A 20,504-nucleotide genomic window follows, 5' to 3' on the forward strand; every position below is an offset into this window, starting at 1 on the left:
GAAACAATGGAAACAGTGAGAGACTCTATTTTCTTGGGCTCCAAAATCACTGTGGATAGTGACTGCAACCATGAAATTAAAAGATGCTTGCTCCTTGGAAGAAAAACTGTGACCTACCTAGACAGCATATTAAAAAGCAGAGACATTACTTTGCTGACAAAGGTCCTTCTAGCCAAAGCTATGGTTTTACTACTAGTCATTTATGGATGTGAGAGTTGGACTATAAAGAAAGCTGAGTGCCAAAGAATTGATGCTTTTGAACTGTGGTGTTGGAGAAGACTCTTGAGAGTCCCTTGGACTGCAAGGAGATCCAACCAGTCCATTCTAAAGGAAATTGGTCCCGGGTGTTTATTGGAAGGACTAATGCTGAAACTGAAACTCCAATACTTTGGCCACCTGATGCAGAGAAGTGACTCTTTGGAAAGGACCCTGATGCTGGGAAACATTGAAGGCAGGAGGAGAAGGGGATGACTGGATGAGATGGTTGGATGGCATTAACGACTCGATGGACAATAGTTTGAGCAAGTTCCGGGAGTTGGTGATGGACAGGGAAGCTTGGCATGCTGCAGTCCATGGGATCACAAAGAGTTGGACACCACTGAGTGACTGAACTGTACTGAACCAGCTGTCTTAACCTTTCTTCATTTGCTTTGTAGAAAGTATTGATATATTCTGTGGCCCTTTGGATTCTTTTGGGCTGAAATACCTTCTGTTTGCCTGCCTACTTTCTCCAGCTCAATTGTGCGCTTATCCAAAATTCCTTGTATTTTTCTCAAATATACATACCTATGCCAATTGTGCTTACTATACTTCTATAACTTAATTAAAATTATATTTTAAAATGAATACAAAGGCATATACATTTCTTTGCAAATTATAATGAATTCTTTGGAATGATTCAATAAAAGTGAGCGACTAAAAGATCGTCAAATAAGTGTAAGCAAGAGATGTTTAGAGATTGGGGCAGAAATCAAATCTGTAAAAAATATGCTCAGATTTCTTCTCAAGTGTCTTTTTAAAAGGTCTCCTGCCATTGTAAAGAAATTGAACTTGGAAATCATGAGAAATGATTTACAGAAAAACAAGGCACATCTCCACATAAAAAACCTAGACCCTGGGGGAAAAATGTTTCAGATGAATGTTTATTTCTGTATTTTAATTAGAGGTAAATGTAAAAGGAGGCATCTTTTCTGTTTATGAGATTTTACTATTTAACTGATATACTAAAAAATTATCTGACCAGTTATCAGCCACTATCACATTAGATGAGTGTGGTTCTCAAACTTGACCATGCATCAGAGCCACCTGGAGAGCTTGCGGGAGAAGACTGCTGGGCACACTCAGGGATTCTGGCTTGGGGTGGGCCCTGAGAATGTGCGTTTCTTCCAGCTTCCCAGACGATGTGAACACTGCTGCTGGCTTGTGGGGAACACTTTGAAAACCACTGCATTGGGTAATAGGGCTTCTATTCTAGTTCTTTAGACATTGATCAAATTAAATGAAGTGGGGAGACTAAATGTAGGAAACTATTGCTGTAATCCTCTTGATAGTGGTAAAAAGAGGTTGGATTCTGAATATACTTTAAAGGTAAAGCTGGTAGGATGTCCTGATAGATTTAGTGTGGGGTTTAGGAGAGAAAGAGGAATCAAGGATTGTACCAATCCTTGGCCTGAATAAATCAAAGGATGGAGTTGCTGTCAGTTAAGATGATGAAACCATAATGGAATAGGTTTGTGAGTGAAGAGCAGGAGTTTAATTTGGAACATGTTGCTATTGCTAAGTCACTTAGTTGTGTCTAACTCTGTGCAACCCCATAGATGGCAGCCCACCAAGCTCCCCCATCCCTGGGATTCTCTAGGCAAGAACACTGGAATGGGTTGCCATTTCCTTCTCCAGTGCATAAAAGTGAAAAGTGAAAGTGAAGTCGCTGAGTCATGTCCAACTCCTAGCGACCCGGTGGACTGCAGTGGATATATATGAGAAGTCTGATCTAAAAAGATAAATCTGGGAGCCATTAGGATACAGACAGTATTTAATTCACAAGACTGGATGAATTCCCCAAGGGAGTGAACATAGACAAGAGGAGAGGACCAAGTAATCCCTACATTAAGATAAACAAGACAAAAAGAGTGGGAAAGTGTTGCCAATAAAACAGGAGAAAAATGAAGAGGAAAATAATATAGTATCTGGGAAAGCAGATGAAGGAAGGAGAGGGCAGATATCTCAAGTGCTATTGACAGAGATAAAAAGAAATGAGAATTGGTTATCAACAATCTGGATTTTTCAGTTACCTGGAGATTTTGGTGGAAGCGTGAAAACCTGATTGAAAACCTGATTAGCCTTTGTTTAAGAGGAAAGGCGATGGAGAGAGTGCATATAGAAAACTTTTGAGAACAAAATGGGCAGTGAAATGGGGTCAAAAATTGTGGGGGCTTTTTTGTTCATTTGTTTTAAGATAGGACAAATAACAGTGTGTTTGTGTGTTGATGGGATACAGTCATGGGGGGAGGGGGGATTCATATGGTCCCTTACAGCTCAAAATTTTCCAGTAGGCAACTAACCTTGTCTACTACATATACTCCTTGAGAAAGGTGCCGATTACTGTTTTCATTACCTCATTGTCTGTACTGACATTATGGTGTTTCAGTGTTACCATCTTAAATTACCTGGATAAAGACAATGAAAATTACTTCAGTGAGTAGAGTCCAAAGCAGATATATCAGATTTACACCTTAAGCAGAGGAAATGTATAATTTTATAATTTGAATTTTAAAAGTTATTAACATTTTCTATTTAATAATTTTTTTGGCTGCACACTTGGTATAACTTTGTCATTTCGTGTTTAACTGGCTAAGTAAGCATTTAGCTGGAACCAAAAATATTGTTAAGTTGCTCATTTAATTTGATGTTATTGTAAAATAGGAACTTTGAGAAATTATGTCTCCATGATTTTTTTTAACCTTACCATACATTCTCTGATATTGTAGAAAATATCAAGAACTAATGAAACAAGAAATGGAAACTATTTTACTGAGACAGAAACAACTAGAAGAGACAAATCTTCAACTAAGAGAGAAAGCTGGAGATATTCGTCGAAACCTGCGTGACTTTGAGTTGACAGAAGAGCAATATAGGAAGCTAAAAAGTTTTCCTGAAGATCAGCTTTCTATTCCTGAATATGTATCTGTAAGTGTCTTGTATCATTAAAAACAAAAAAACTGTGTGTTTTCAGACTAAAATTTGCCATTTCCGTAGTAGCCGTAACTTTTGAAGTACCCAAGTGATACATTAATTTATGGCTCAGATCTGAAGGTAGTGAAATGGTGTTCAGATGACCAAATTTTAAAGTGTATTGACCATTGAGCTCTGAAGTCAATCAAATAAATAGGGTTAATGACTGGAAGATCCATAGAAATGAATTATTTTATCATGAACTCTGGCAGTTTGTAATGTTTATAGAGATAACAGTGGTTGCCAGGGGTTAGGGACAGCAGAGGAGAGGGGAGCGGTGTGATTATGAAGGAATAGCTTGAGGGAGATGATTATGGATCTGTGTCGGTCCAGTTCTAAACTGTGGTGTTGGTTACACGGCTGTGTACATAGGATTGATCTATGGCAGTGGTCTCAAATATTTTTAGTATCAGTATCATTTACACTCTAAAAATTATTGAGGACCTCAAATAGCTTTTGTTTATGTGAACTGTATCTGTTAATATTTATCATTATTGAAATTAAAACTTAGACATTTTTAAAACATAAGAGTACATAAGCACAAACTTCATTAGTCTTAAGAGCGATGTTATCATCACACATCGTATAGCCACTGGCAGATGCCACTTAACTTAAGCATAAGAGTAAAACAGGCAAAACTAAACAAAAAAAAAATACAGCAGGCAAAATATGTTAGTCTTACTAAGATGGATTGGAATGGGTGAATTTAACTCTGATGACCATTATATCTACTACTATGGGCAGGAATCCCTTACAAGAAATGGAGTAGCCATCATAGTCAACAAAAGAGTCTGAAATGCAGTACTTGGATGCAGTCTCAAAAATGACAGAATGATCTCAGTTTGTTTCCAAGGCAAACCATTCAATATCACAGTAATCCAAGTCTATGCCCCGACCAGTAATGCAGAAGAAGCTGAAGTTGAACGGTTCTATGAACACCTACAAGACTTTCTAGAACTAACACCCAAAAAAGATGTCCTTTTCATTATAGGGGACTGGAATGCAAAAGTAGGAAGTCAAGAAACACCTGGAATAACAGGCAAATTTGGCCTTGGAGTACAGAATGAAGCAGGTCAAAGGCTAATAGAATTCTGCCAAGAGAACACACTGGTCATAGCAAACACCTTCTTCCAACAACACAAGAAAAGACTCTGCACATGGACATTACCAGATGGTCGATACCAAAATCAGATTGATTATATTCTTTGCAGCCAAAGATGGAAAAGCTCTGTACAGGCAGCAAAAACAAGACCAGGAGCTGACTGTGGCTCAGATCATGAACTCCTTATTGCCAAATTCAGACTGAAATTGAAGAAAGTAGACAAAACCACTAGACCATTCAGTTATGACCTAAATCAAATCCCTATGACTATACAGTGGAAGTGAGAAATAGATTTAAGGGACTAGATTTGATAGAGTACTCGATGAACTGTAGATGGAGTTTTGTGACATTATACAGGAGAAGGAAACAGGGATCAAGACCATCCCCAAGAAAAAGAAATGTGAAAAAGCAATTTGGCTGTCTGAGGAGGCTTTACAAATAGCTGTGAAAAGAAGGGAAGCGAAAAGCAAAGGGAGAAAAGGAAAGATATACCCATTTGAATGCAGAGTTCCAGAGAATAGCAAGGAGAGATAAGAAAGCCTTCCTCAGCGATCAATGCAAAGAAATAAAGGAAAACAATAGGATGGGAAAGACTAGAGATCTTTTCAAGAAATTTACAGATACCAAGGGAACATTTCGTGCAAAGATGGGCTCAAAAAAGGACAAAAATGGTATGGACCTAACAGAAACAGAAGATATTAAGAAGAGGTGGCAAGAATATACAGAAGAACTGTACAAAAAAGATCTTCACGACCCAGATAATCATGATGGTGTGATCACTGACCTAGAGCCAGACATCCTGGAATGTGAAGTCAAGTGGGCCTTAGAAAGCATCACTGCAAACACAGCTAGTGGAGGTGATGGAATTCCAGTTGAGCTATTTCAGATCCTGAAAGATGATGCTCTGAAAGTGCTGCACTCAATATGCTAGCAAATTTGTAAAACTCTGCAGTGGCCACAGGACTGGAAAAGGTCAGTTTTCATTCCAATCCCAAAGAAAGGCAATGTAAAGAATGCTCAAACTACCACACAATTGCAGTCATCTCACGCACTAGTAAAGTGATGCCTAAAATTCTCCAAGCCAGGCTTTAGCAATATGTGAACTGTGAACTTCCAGATGTTCAAGCTGGTTTTAGAAAAGGCAGAGGAACCAGAGATCAAATTGCCAACATCCGCTGGATCATCGAAAAAGCAAGAGAGTTCCAGAAAAAACATCTATTTCTGCTTTATTGACTATTCCAAAGCCTTTGACTGTGTGGATCACGATAAACTGTGGAAAATTCTGAAAGAGATGGGAATACCAGACCACCTGATCTGCCTCTTGAGAAATTTGTATGCAGGTCAGGAAGCAACAGTTAGAACTGGACATGGAACAACAGACTGGTTCCAAATAGGAAAAGGAGTCTGTCAAGGCTGTATATTGTCACCCTGATTATTTAACTTCTATGCAGAGTACATCATGAGAAACGCTGGACTGGAAGAAACATAATCTGGAATCAAGATTGCTGGGAGAAAAATCAATAACCTCAGATATGCAGATGACACCCACCCTTATGGCAGAAAGTGAAGAAGAACTAAAGATCTTCTTGATGAAAGTGAAAGTGGAGAGTGAAAAAGTTGGCTTAAAGCTCAACATTCAGAAAACTAAGATCATGGCATCTGGTCCCATCACTTCATGGCAAATAGATGGGCAAACAGTGTCAGACTTTATTTTTCTGGGCTCCAAAATCACTGCAGATGGTGATTGCAGCCATGAAATTAAAAAGACGCTTTCTCCTTGGAAGGAAAGTTATGACCAACCTAGACAGCATATTAAAAAGCAGAGACATTACTTTGTCAACACAGGTCCGTCTAGTCAAGGCTATGGTTTTTCCAGTGCTCATGTATGGATGTGAGAGTTGGACTATAAATATGAAAGCTGAACACCAAAGAATTGATGCTTCTGAACTGTGGTTTTGGAGAAGACTCTTGAGAGTCTCTTGGACTGCAAGGAGATCCAACCAGTACATCCTAAATGAGATCAGTCCTGAGTGTTCATTGGAAGGATTGATGTTGAAGCTGAAACTCCAATACTTTGGCCACCTGATGCGAAGAGCTGACTCATTTGAAAAGACCCTGATGCTGGGAAAGATTTAGGGCAGGAGGAGAATTGGATAACAGAGGATAAGATGGTTGGATGGCATCACTGAATCAATGGACAAGGGTTTGGGTGGACTCCGGGAGTTGGTGATGGACAGGGAGGCCTGGCACGCTGCGATTCATGGCGTTGCAAAGAGTCAGACATGACTGAATGACTGAACTGAACTAGGCAAATAGTTTTGATCCCGTGGATTTACTGAAAGTGTCTCAGAGTGGCAGCAGTGGCGTGCGGGTCCCAAGAGCACACATCCCACCACACTGCAAGTTTGTGATACACAGAAGTCATTTCATCCTAAGAGGCTTGAAAGTTTTCATCTGTAAAAGGCTAAATAATAATAACAGTATCTTTATTCAATATCTTATAATAATATAAGATGAAAAAGAATCAGAAAGAGTATATATATATATATATATGTATTTACGTGTAACTGAATCATCTTGCTGTACACCTGAAACTAACAGAACATTGTAAATCAACTACTTCACGTAAAAAAAATAATAAATTAACAACACTTTTCTGTTGAGGTAATTGTGAAGATTAAATGTGAATATGTACGTAGAAAGCTTAATAGTGCTTAGAACTTAGTAAACACATAGTAAATACTATCTATTATTTTTGCTGGAGTGGTGATTGCCTCTCTTGATTCTCATTTGGATTAGGTTTCCAGATTAATAATTTCCTATAAAATAGAGTACTGTTTTGTTTGTCTAGCTTTTTATTTAACTAGGCAATGGCAACCCACTCCAGTACTCTTGCCTGGAAAATCCCAGGGACGGCAGAGCCTGGTGGGCTGCTGTCTGTGGGGTTGCACAGAGTCGGACACGACTGAAGTGACTTAGCAGCAGCAGCTCAAGCATAAATTTTTCTGCCTCCAGTGCTGTCCAAAACCAGTGAGAATCTCAAGTGCTGTCATTGAGGCTCTTTACTCATCCTAGCTGGAAAGTATTCCATTAGTGGCAGTCATATATGTTTTTGTTCTCTGGTTTGTTCTTTGTCTTATCTTTTGTTTTCAGACAGTATTGTCCTAATTAGTTAATTATACACAGATTCTTTGTGTTAAGTACTAGCTTTAGTACTGGCCTCTTACCAAATGTGGTACTCCTCCAATACAGCAATACATTAAGGAGTTTCAGATTGTATGACTGTACAATAATTAGTCCTTACTTGCCCTCTCCTAATTTACAGATAGCTTAGTTTTGTAGAAACTTGTCAGATGGAACACTTTACTAAGTTAAGGCAGCCAGATTCCCCTGAGAGAATTGAGAGTGGAAAGAGAAATCTGAACTGAATGGGAATAGTGACATGAAGGATACCTCCTGATTATTTATCCCTTTCACGGCATTGGTAGTAAGTAGAGCTTCACCCAGAGCCTAAGAAGGTGCTAGTGGTTTAGTTGCTAAGTCATTTCTGACTCTGCGACCCCGTGGACTATAGCCCACAGGGCTCCTCTCTCCATGGGGTTCTCCAGGCAAGAATACCGGAGTGGGTTGCCATTTCCTTCTCCAAGGCTTTGCATATACATATATTTAGGCACTGGGGACAGAGCAGTGCACAGACCAGACAAATATTCCTGTCCTCCCAGAGATCGCATTCCTGTGGAGCAACACACACAGCAAACTAAACCAAGTAGCATGTTTGTCATAAATGGTATGGAGAAAAGAGCAGAGTGAAAAGTAGGAACTGCTGTCACTGAAGGTACTGTATTAAATCAGGTTAGGCGAGGGAATTCCCTGCAGTCTAGTGTTAGGACTCCATGCTCTCACTGCCACAGGCCTGGGTTCAATCCGTGATTGAAGAACTAAAATCCCTCAAGCAGTGTAGCCTGGCCAAAAAATATATATATATCAGGGGAGTCAGGGAAGGTTTTACTGATAAGGTCATATCTGATCAGAGACCTGAAGGGAGTGAAAGCATGAGCCATACATTTGCATGTGGGGAAGAGCTTGCTTTCCTATCAGAGGAAATAGCAAGAGCAAAACTTTTGAACACTTGATATGTTCAGGAAATAAGCTGATAGTGTAGAATGAGCTGTAGTAGGAGGTGAGAAGTAAGGAGGAAGTGGAGTATTGATAGAAGAGAGGAAAGAGAGACTGTGTCAGGGCCGGGGACTTATAGATAATCTGGGCCTTGAAGGGACTAAATTGAACTCAAAGTATTATAGTCAGGGTCAATTAAAGACCATCTTGTTTTAGTTTGAACAAAAAATTTAATGTATAGGCATATAATCTGAAACCCCTTAACACTTTTCTTTATTACCTTAATACTTTTATTTATACTACTGATAATTGAGAGTGCTATTAATTAGCAAATTTTAATTGTAATTTGCATTGCACGACTGCTTATTGATTTTTTTTTTTTTTTAAGATTCGGTTCTATGAACTAGTGAATCCATTGAGAAAGGAAATCTCTGAACTACAAGTGAAAAAGAATGACCTGGCAGAAGAATTAAGTGCAAACAAAGGTCAACTGAAACAACTGACTGAGGTTTGTCTAATTTTGATCCCTGGTGGTAAGAGACTCCAAGGAGCGCTTAAGATTTGTGATAAGGAGTATAAAAGTCAGGGATAGAAAAATGGGACTTGAGCATGCTGACTGCTATGATTCTTCGTAAGTAGTGGGAAGGAGATGAGACTGCAAATAGCCATCTTAAGGACTGATAGGGTACCTCCATGATACTGACCTGTAATCCTCAGCTGAGTGTTTTGTTCTTGTAATTCATTTCATTCTCAGTTCTTCATTACAGATCCACCCTGTGGGTGATATGAAAGGGAGCCTGGTCCATTTATTAGTCATTTAGTCTCTTCATCAAATACAGTTACTTCCCCTAATACCTGTTCAGAGCACGTGCTCTGATACTAGCATCCATCCCTGTGAGGCCCGGTGCCATGCCATGTGGTGCCATGACAGCGGTGAAGACAAGTGTCTGCCCTTCCAGAGTTCAAATTCTAGTAAGGCGGAGTTACACCTTAGATGAGATCTTGACACTCATTTTTTGTGTGACCTTGAGCAAGTTGTTCAGTATTTCCTGCTCTGTCAAATGGAGAAGATAATCTTATTTTTCTGTTCATTTCATTGAAGTGCCCACACTTCTGTTTCAAAGTAAAAATGTGATTTTTAGTAAAGTTGCATATAAATAGCTATTTTGTGTTCTACTTCAAGGGCAACTTTTACCAAAGGTCTACTTTCCAGAAATAAATTATTGTAATTTAATTTATATTTTGATGCTCTGATTTGCGGCACTATTAGTGCTGGATGGAATCTACTTCTGTTGTTGGTATAGAGCCACTATTGCAGGCAAATGAAGGCTCAGCTTCCCTCTTCTGGTAGGAGCACTGAAGTCATCAGGAGCCATGCCAGAGGGCCTACACGGGTCCACTGTGGTTGTTTTTTTCTGCTGTTAACCTGCCACATTGTTGTGCACATCTACAGAGATAGCTCTTAATTTTAAAAAATTTGCATCCAGAGTCACAATAATAAAGGACAAAGTTCGAAGGCCTCCGTTTGTCTTCTAACTAATTTTGCAGCCTTGGGCAAGTCATCTACTTTCTGTTGTGTCTGTTAAATGGCCAGGGTCGTGGTGGCGGTGGCACAGGGTTTGTCAGAGACAAGGCAGATGAGTTTTCAGACTTGGTTCTGCCGTACCTCATGGCACCTCAGCATCCATCAAGGACTTCTTGTATTTTAGAGGGAGTCTGGAAGAGCTTTCTATCCTCGTTTCTATCAAACCACCTCTTTTTAAAATCACTTTTGACATTTGGGGATTCTACAAGTGATTTCTCCTTAACAAAGGATTCTTTGACCCCCTCCCCCCACAAAAAGTCTTGAATCTCTAAAATTGTCATATTTTTTCTGTGTGGTAAAGCAAGTCTCTCTACTCTCAAGGGTCAGTAATGGCATTATATCCCAGATTTTAGTTTGTTTCAACCTTACTAACACCTTTAGTGTTTTATTCACATGAAAGCATAGATAATTAACACTGGTTTCATTCATAGGGTCCCTGAGTGTTTTTAGTGCACTGCTGCTGCTGCTGCTGCTAAGTTGCTTCAGTCGTGTCCGACTCTGTGCGACCCCATAGACGGCAGCCCACCAGGCTCCTCCATCCCTGGGATTCTCCAGGCATAATTCTTAAACACAGAAGCAGTTTTATTTTTGAACATGTTTGGCTTCTCCAGAAAAAACAAAACCAACAGGATATATAAATATTTATGGATAGAGATATATTTTAAGAAATTTACTCACATAGTTGTAGCAAACTATGTGCAAGCTTATGTGCATGTATGCTAAATCGCTTCAGTCGTGTCTGACTCTTTGCATCCCTATGGACTGCAGCCCACCAGGCTCCTCTGTCCATGGGATTCTCCAGGCAAGGATACTGGAGTTGGTTGCCACGCCCTCCTCCAGGGGATCTTCTAGACCCCGGGATTGAACCTACGTCTTTTACATCTCCTGCATTGGCAGGTGGGTTCTTTACCACTAGCGCCACCTACCTGGGAAGCCCCTGTAGAGGCTTGGCGAGTCCAAAATCTTAACAGCGTAAGCTGGCAGCCTGGAAATTCAAGAGAAGGTTGCAGTTTGAGTCCAAAGACTATCTGCTGACAAAATTCCTTCTTATTCAGTCTCAGTTTTACTAAGGCCTTAACTGATTGGATGAGGCCCATATGGGAGGTAAACTGCCGTTCTCAAAGTCTACTGGTTTAAATGTTAATCTCAGCTTAAAAAATGCCTTCACAGAAACATCTAGTATAACGTTTGACAAAGTATTTAGGTACCATGGTCTAACCAAATTGACATAAAAAATTAACCATCACAGAACTTTTCTATCTACAAGTTTGCTTCTTAAAGTTTTACCACCTTTCAGCTAAAAATATAATCCTATGTCTTAAAACTCTTCCTGAATTTCATACTATAAAGGGAAAATTGAATCACATTCAGGAAAAAACTGTTAAATAATGCCTTATATCTATAATAAAAGATCCTAGAAACTCAGAGAATATGGTTTAAACATAATAGAATTACTTTTGTATTGAAACCACACTTAAAGTTAGATTTTCTGCTCTGTCAAGGGCCTAGTACAGATCAACTTACCCAACACAAAACATAGAGTGAATATTTTTATTTTGTTTATATTTTTTATTTTTACTTTTTGGCTATGCCATGTGGGATCTTAGTGGGATTTTGTTTCCTGACCAAGAATCAAACCTGTGCCCCCTGCAGTGGAAGTGCAGAGCCTTAACCAGTGGACCACCGAGGAATATTGATGGTCCACCCTAGACTGAATATTTTTAAATGAAAAGTCAAACCAGCAAGGTCCTTCTTTTTTATAAGGGTATGTGAATCAGTGTTAACATTTAATGTTAAAAGAAATTTTTTTGGCACTATTTTGTGGAGGTTTATTTTTTGAGGTGGTTTGTTAAATTATTTACTGCTTTGATATTTGGGGAATTCAGAGATACTAGTTTAAGTTTCATCTCTGCAGTTTGATGATGGTGTGATGATCTTGGTTAAAGAACTTAGTCTTCTCTACCCCTTCAGTTCCCATGATAAAAATACGGATGAGAATATGTAACACCTCCCTCACTTACATGGTCATTATTATGAGAATAAAATTCAGTCAGTAAATATTCACTGTACACCTGTTATGTGCCAAGCATTGTTATAGGTATGTGGGGTACCTCAGTGAATAAAACAAAGATCTCTGGCTTTGTGAAAATTATATTTTAAAAGGAGTGCAGGGAAACAAACAGTAAACATTATATTAGAAAGGAAGCACAAAGTAAACTATCAAATTTACAGACAGCAAAGTTTTTCAGGGGTAAAATACTGTTACCAGTAAGGCAAATTGGAGGACCATCTCAGAAGATAAGTAAATATTATAACCTATAATAATAGGTGTTTTCTTTTATACATCTCATAGCTTATGATCCCAAAATTAGCACATTCAAAAATAATTAGCAGCCCTGCTGCTGCTGCTGCTGCTGCTGCATCGCTTCAGTTGTGTCCGACTGTGCGACCCCATAGATGGCAGCCCACCAGGCTCCCCCGTCCCTGGGATTCTCCAGGCAAGAGTACTGGAGTGGGTTGCCATTGCCTTCTCCAAGCAGCCCTAGAGAGAGTAATTTTTTCTGTTTTATTATGAAAGTTTTCAAGCTATAGATAACTAGAAAAAATTTTACAGGGAACACCTAATTTCTGCCTGATAATTTATACTTACCTTAATCTGTCCATCCACCAGTAATATTTATGAGAAATTGCCAGATTTTTTTTTTTTATGTATCAATAGTTCCTTTATATTGTTGGGGAATATTTAATTGTATGGATATATTCATTCTTCCTTGATGGGTATTTGAGTTATTTCCACTTTGAACACATTATAAGTGAAGCTGCTCCAGACTTTTGAACATTGGCTTTGTATGGACATACATTTTTGTTTTTTCTTAGGTAAAATTTAAGAGTGATATTTTTTACTTCTAGATTTCTATGTGTTGTTTATTATTGTTTTTATTGCTCTGGTATTTGTATTTTCATTATGAGCATATTTTCCTTTATACCACTGAGAATAGTTAAAACCTCTACTTGAAAATCTTTCTCTGCCAATTCCAAAATCTGGGTCACCTCAGAGTTGGTTTTTGTTGACTGTCTTTTCTTTTAAGAATGGGTCACGTTTTCCTGTTTCTTCAAAGGTCAAGTAACTTTTCAAATTGTTTATTTAAATCATAGAGTAAATGTAGATCTTAACAGTACAACTGCTATGTTGGATAGACTGCATTTTGACAGTTACTGATGTTTTTGTTGTAGCAGGAATTTAACTAATTTATACTCAAGCTGTATACTCTGTCTCTTGGGCAGCATGTGAAATTTCAGTTGAGTTTTTTTTTTTTTTTGGCCTAAGTAGGACTGCTTGGGTCTGTCCTACCTGTATGTTGTTCAGAGGTCAGCCAGATATTTGGCAGAGGCTTCCCTGGTGGCTCAGAGGTAAAAGCGTCTGCCTGGAATGCAGGAGACCTGGGTTCAATCCCTGGGTTGGGAAGATTCCCTGGAGAAGGAAATGGCAACCCACTCCAGTAGTCTTGCCTGGAGAATCCCATGGAGGGAGGAACCTGGTAGGCTGCAGTCCATGGGGTCACAAAGAGTTGGACACAACTGAGCGACTTCACGACACGACATGATAATCCACAGAATGGAGTTTCCCTTCTCTGTCTCTAGAATTCCCTCCTCACTTTAGAGCATCTGAGTTACCCATACTCTGTTTTCTGGTTCTTCAAGCTAGAAAGATGAAGGATTTTCTCTTACACATTTGTCATCTTACTTGGCACGTGGTAGCTCTGCCTTCCAGCTAAAAGGCTTTTTTTTTTAAAGGAGACACCAGGAAATTCACCCAGTGCTGTTCCATTCTTCCTCTGGTAGATTATATCCCTCCAGAATCTGCCTGATTTGGGTCACTTTCTTATGCATTCAGGTGGTTGTTGTATATTTTGCCAGAATTTGAGATTGTATTGCTAGTAGGGTTGGTCAGATGGAACTTACAGATTCATCACCAGAAATGGAACCACCTTACAATTTTGTCTGAAACACAAGTGAAGAAAAAGAAAATACATTCTGTGCATGTGCAATATTTGGCTTTGAAACCCGCTGTTTTCTCTAAAAAGAACCTTGGCTTTGTTAGTCTTTCTTTCAACATTTTTAACTTTGTACTGACAGGGGTGATGACTCATGAGGCATTATTTGTTGTTGTCCTGTTGCTAAGTAGTGTCCAGCTCTTTGTGACCCCATGGACTGCAGCACATCAGGCTTCCCTGTCCTTCACTGTCTCCCGGAGTTTGCTCACATTCACGTCCATTGAGTCTGTGATGCTGTCTAACCATCTTATCATCTGCCGCCCTGTTCTCCTCTTGCAGTCTTTCCCAGCATCAGGTCTTTTCCAGTGAGACAGTTCTTTGCATCAGGTGGTCGAAGTACTAGAGCTTCAGCTTCAGTATCAGTCCTTCCAATGAATATTCAGGGTTGATCTCCTTTAGGATTGACTAGTTTGATTTCCTTGCAGTCCAAAGGACTCTCAAGTACCACAATTCGAAAGCATCAATTCTTCAGCACTTAGCCTTCTTAATGGTCCAACTTTCACATCTGTACATGACTACTGGAAAAACCATAGCTTTGACTATACAGACTTTTCTTGACAAAGTGATCTTTGCTTTTTAATATGCTATCTAGGTTTCTCATAGGCATTATTAGGGGAAATATTAAAAGTAAAATAAAATGCATCACTAGACCTTGAACAAAATGTACAGTTTTGGACATTGTGACTTTGGTTGTTTGCACATCTTATTTATTAATAATTGTTGAATTCCTTATATAGCTATAAAGTTCAGAGTTTAGAAACTAAAATCTGGTATTTGGGCAACCGAGTTGACTATCTGAGGACATACACAGATTAAGATGGGTCAAATGAACCCCAAAGCTGGGGAAAATGTAACTGAAGTTCATAGAAATCACAAAATCATGAAATCACATAAGGTGAGGATTGACTTGCAAGAGGAGAAACTCGGGACAAATACACGAGGGTGGTATTATTTCATAGAACAGTTCAGTTCAGTCACTCTGTCATGTCCGACTCTTTGTGACCCCATGGACTGCAGCCTGCCAGGCTCCCTGTCCATCACCAACTCCCAGAGCTTACTCAAGCTCATGTCCATTGAGTTGGTGATGCCATCCAACCATCTCATCCTCTGTTGTTCTTTTCTCTTCCTGCCTTCAGTCTTTCCCAGCATCAGGGTCTTTTCAAATGAGTCAGTTCTTCACATCAGGTGGCCAAAGTGTTGGAGTTTCAGTTTCAGCATCAGTCTTTCCTGTGAATATTCAGGACTGATCTCCTCTAAGATTCACTGGTTGGATCTTCTTGCAGTCCAAGGGACTCTCAAGAGGCTTCTTCAACACTGCAGTTCAAAAGCATCAGTTCTTCGGCACTCAGCTTTCTATAAAGAAACTCTCACATCCATACATGACTTCTGGAAAAACCCACAGATAAGAGATAAAAAACTGATTTAGAAATGTAGTAGAATGTGACTTTTTGACCTTTAAAAAATAGAACATAAAACAAGTAGTAAATTAATAGAAACTTAAAAGAGGAAGCAACAGTTGACAAACATAAATGCCTCAAAAATGACAGGATCATGACAGTCCCATGGATACTAAGAGAAACTAAGATATTTGTTAGTTATGTCTCTGAGTTTTGTAACTGGGAGTTAGGGAAACAAACTTTCCACTCTACTAAGACTGTGGGATTAAGTTTGTCTTTTCCAAAATGATCTTAATTTTCTTTACCACATGGTGGCAGCATATATCCATTGATTTCTATAATCAGTTTTGGGCTACTCAGAAAATACTGTCATTGCCAAAGCTTTACTGTGTTACCTTATTTTCCTTTATATTTCTTATTTCATATCTGTTTCCTTAAACCAATCAAATAATATGTCTTCCTAATAAAATTCAGTTGATCTATAACTGGGAGATAGAATTTTAAGAAGCAAACTTTTCTGGCATAATATGCCAGATCAAAGATGTCTCAGTTATTAACCCTGATATCATAATTATACCTAACAGATACATTCAGAGATGTTAAAGCCCCACAAGTACACAGTTAGTTATGCTTTTATTCATATATTCTGCTACCTCATGGCAGATAATGAGGTGAAAAACTAATTTAGAAATGTAATAGAAGGTGATTTTTTGACCTTTAAAAAAGAAGTCACCAATTTTAGTAGATTTCTTGAATTTTCTTTCATTAATTTTTTCTACATCTTTAGTTATTTGGAAATAATATCTATTGTAGATACTAACACTGGAAAATAAGGCTCATCTTTTACTTCAAGTTTAGAGTCTTTAAGTGTCAGTAACATAGTCTAATTATAGCATATTTTGAGCTGTTACGTATGTGAACTTGTGTATAGTACTTAGTGTTTTCATAAGTGCTGTACTTTTATTTTCTATTTATGAAATCTCTTTGTAACAGGTCAGAATTCTGGTCCAGTGCATGTAGTTAAGCTATTTGCAGCTGTTATGCTATTGTAGAGTTATTTTCAGCATGCTTCTTTCATTTCAAAAGAAATAAGTGCGAATACCAATAAGGCATTAATGAGTCTGCGTGCAGTGACATGAAGTTTCAGGTTGTTGTTTAGTCCCAAACTTATGTCTGAATCTCTAGCTATCCCATGGACCATAGCCTTCCAGGCTCCTCTGTCCATGGGATTTCCCAGGCAAGAATCCTGGAGTGGGTTGCCCTTTCCTTCTCCAGGGGATCTTCCCAGACCAGGGATTCGAACCCACATCTCCTGCATTGGCAGCCAGATTCTTTACCACTGAACCACCAGGGAAGCCCAAAGTTCCAAAGGGAAATGATGAAATATTTTTCTCTTATGAGAGCTTTGGTAACTAGGAAACCAAAGTGTTTTGTTCAAAGAACTTCCTTGTTTCGGAAACATAGTTACATTTGTTGAGAAAACTTCTGCAAGATTACCTTGAGGCTCATCTTAAGTATTTATACCTGAATAATCCTGTCTTTATTTGAATGAAAATGAAGTATTTCATTAATGATACATACTTGTGATTCAGGTTTTTTTTCATTTCAGGGATTAATTTAACTGTTTGTTTTCTTAAGTTTCTTTTTTATCCTGCCCAAAAGTGAATTTAAAATTCCCTTGTTAGATACATGATATGATGATACTCATCAGTTATAGTTATTTTAGAGTATCTGACAAATTCATTCAGTTCAGTTTAGTCGCTCAGTCGTGTCCGACTCTTTGCGACCCCATGAGTTGCAGCACGCCAGGCCTCCCTGTCCATCACCAACTCCTGGAGTCCACCCAAACCTATATCCATCGAGTTGGTGATGCCATCCAGCCATCTCATCCTCTGCCACCAATCCTTCCCAGCATTAGGGTCTTTTCCAATGAGTCAACTCTTCCCATCAGGTGGCCAAAGTATTGGAGTTTCAGCTTCAACATCAGTCCTTCCAATGAACACCCAGGACTGATCTCCTTTAGGATGGACTGGTTGAATCTCTTTGCAGTCCAAGAAACTCTCAAGAGTTTTCTCCAACACCACAGTTCAAAAGCATCAATTCTTCGGCACTCAGCTTTCTTCACCGTCCAACTCTCACATCCATACATGACCACTGGAAAAACCATAGCCTTGACTAGACAGATCTTTGTTGGCAAAATAATGTCTCTGCTTTTAAATATGCTGTCTAGGTTGATCATAACTTTCCTTCCAAGGAGTAAGCGTCTTTTAATTTCATGGCTGCAATCACCATCTGCAGTGATTTTGGAGCCCCCAAAACTAAAGTCTGACACTGTTTCCACTGTTGCCCCATCTATTTGCCATGAAGTGATGGGACCAGATGCCATGATCTTAGTTTTCTGAATGTTGAGCTTTAAACCAACTTTTTCACTCTACTCTTTCACTTTCATCAAGAGGCTTTTTAGTTCCTCTTCACTTTCTGCCATAAGGGTGGTGTCATCTGCATATCTGAGGTTATTGATATTTCTCCCGGTAATCTTGATTCCAGTTTCTGCTTCTTCCAATCCAGCGTTTCTCATGATGTACTCTGCGTATAAGTTAAATAAGCAGGGTGACAATATGCAGCCTTGACGTACTCCTTTTCCTATTTGGAACCAGTCTGCTGTTCCATGTCTAGTTCTAACTGTTGCTTCCTTGCACACAGGTTTCTCAAGAGACAGGTCAGATGGTCTGGTATCCCCATCTCTTTAAGAATTTTCCAGTAATAGTTTTGCCTCTCTATATTACATTTAAGTTGAATACGTGCTCCTTAAAACTTAGATTCCTAGATACTTTGGTAAGTTCTGATTTTGGTTTGAGATGAAGTTAAGAATCTCAATTTAAATCAACAGCCTAGGATTTTATTGTGGCAGGTTCATGGACTGGGCACACAAGTCTCTTTTGTTGTTGTTGTTTACTTCAGTTCAGTTTCTCAGTCGTGTCTGACTCTTTGCGACCGCATGAATCGCAGCACACCAGGCCTCCCTGTCCATCACCAACTCCCGGAGTTCACTCAGACTCACGTCCATCGAGTCAGTGATACCATCCAGCCATCTCATCCTCTGTTGTCCCCTTCTCCTCCTGCCCCCAATCCCTCCCAGCATCAGAGTCTTTCCCAATGAGTCAACTCTTCGCATGAGGTGGCCAAAGTACTGCAGTTTCAGCTTTAGCATCATTCCTTCCAAAGAACACCCAGGACTGATCTCCTTTAGGGTGGACTGGTTGGATCTCCTTGCAGTCCAAGGGACTCTCAAGAGTCTTCTCCAACATCACAGTTCAAAAGCATCAATTCTTCGGTGCTCAGCTTTCTTCACATTCCAACTCTCACATCCATATATGACTACTGGAAAAACCATAGCCTTGACTAGATGAACCTTTGTTGGCAAAGTAATGTTTCTGCTTTTTAATAGACTGTCTAGATTGGTCATAACTTTCCTTCCAAGGAGTAAGCATCTTTTAATTTCATGGCTGCAGTCACCATCTGCAGTGATTTTGAAGCCCCCAAAATAAAGTCAGCCACTGTTTCCACTGTTTAACTGTGTAGATCATAACAAATTGTGGAAAATTCTTAAAGAGATGGGAATACCAAACCACCTTAACTATCTTCTAAGAAACCTGTATGTAGGTCAAGAAGCAGCAGTTAGAACAGAATATGGAAAAATGGACTGGTTCAAAATTGGGAAAGGAGCACGATAAGCCTGACTATTGTCATTCTGCTTATTTAACTTATGTACAGGATATGTCATGAGAAATGCCAGGCTGGATGACTCACTAACTGGAATCAAGATTGCTGGGAGAAATAGCAACAACTTCAAATATGCAGATAATACCACTTAATGGAAGAAAGTAAAGAGAACCTAAACAGCCTCTTGATGAGGGTTGAAAGAGGAGAGTGAAAAAGCTGGCTTAAAACTCAGCATTTAAAAAACTAAGATCATGGCATCCAGTCCCCTCATTTCATGGCAAATAGAAGGGAAAAAAAATGGAAGCAGTGACAGATTTTATTTTCTTGGGCTCCAAAATCACTGTGGACAGTGACTGCAGCCATGAAATTAAAAGATGCTTGCTCCTTGGAAGGAAAGCTACAGCAAACCTAGACAAGATATTAAAGAGCAGAGACATCTGTTTGCCGACAGAGGTCTGTGTAGTCAAAGCTATAGTTTTTCCAGTAGTCATGTATGGATATGAGAGCTGGACCATAAAGAAGGTTAGCACCAAAGAATTGATGCTTTTGAACTGTGTTGCTGGAGAAGACTCTTGAGAGTCCCTTGGACTGCAAGCAGATCAAACCAGTCAATCCTGAAGGAAATCAGCCCTGAATATTCATTGGAAGGACTAATGTTGATGCTAAAGATCCAATACTTTGGCTATAGACTTCTACGTATCAGAGGATGAGATGGTTGGGTGGCATCATTGACTCAGTGGACATGAGTTTGAGCAAGTCCTGTGGAATAGTGAAGGACAGGAAAGCCTGGCATACTGCAGTTCATGGGATTGCAAAGAGTCAGACAGACTTAGAGACTAAACAACAACAATAATCAAGAAACATAAAGAAAAGGGTTTTAGAAAAACAAGGAGAAATTAATAAAAGTATAGTAATGATAGGAAAGTTTATAATATTCTTCCTTCTGAATTGAATATATCTTATAGACATAAAAATGAGTCAGGGCTAGAAGAAATGAGGCAATCAATAATTTTGATTTAGTTGTTATAATAGAGTTTAAAATTCCTTGGCCAAGGGATAATTTTTTTTTTAATGTCAATAAAGGGAATTCCCTGGCTGTCCAGTGCTTAGGGTTTAATTCCTCCTAGTACTTTGCCAACAAAGGTTTGTCTAGTCAAGGCTATGGTTTTTCCTGTGGTCATGTATGGATGTGAGAGTTGGACTGTGAAGAAGGCTGAGCGCCGAAGAATTGATGCTTTTGAACTGTGGTGTTGGAGAAGACTCTTGAGAGTCCCTTGGACTGCAAGGAGATCCAA

General features: G+C 39.1%; 1 protein-coding gene and 1 non-coding gene across 4 annotated transcripts in view; both read left to right on the forward strand.

Moving 5' to 3' along the window:
* Window positions 1-20,504, forward strand: part of PIBF1 (progesterone immunomodulatory binding factor 1) — a 230,594-nt gene that overhangs the window by 17,294 nt on the left and 192,796 nt on the right. For all 3 annotated transcript variants that reach the window (XM_070800340.1, XM_070800339.1, XM_070800338.1), the window contains exons 4-5: window positions 2,988-3,186; window positions 8,838-8,957. In XM_070800340.1, the coding sequence (XP_070656441.1) occupies window positions 2,988-3,186; window positions 8,838-8,957 (319 nt within the window). The remainder of the gene's footprint in view (window positions 1-2,987; window positions 3,187-8,837; window positions 8,958-20,504) is intronic.
* TRNAS-GGA (transfer RNA serine (anticodon GGA)) lies at window positions 13,429-13,500 on the forward strand. Its single transcript has one exon. It is a non-coding gene; the product is annotated as a tRNA-Ser (tRNA).

This window comes from Bos indicus, chromosome 12, assembly GCF_029378745.1.
Source record: "Bos indicus isolate NIAB-ARS_2022 breed Sahiwal x Tharparkar chromosome 12, NIAB-ARS_B.indTharparkar_mat_pri_1.0, whole genome shotgun sequence".
Taxonomy (NCBI): Eukaryota; Metazoa; Chordata; class Mammalia; order Artiodactyla; family Bovidae; genus Bos; species Bos indicus.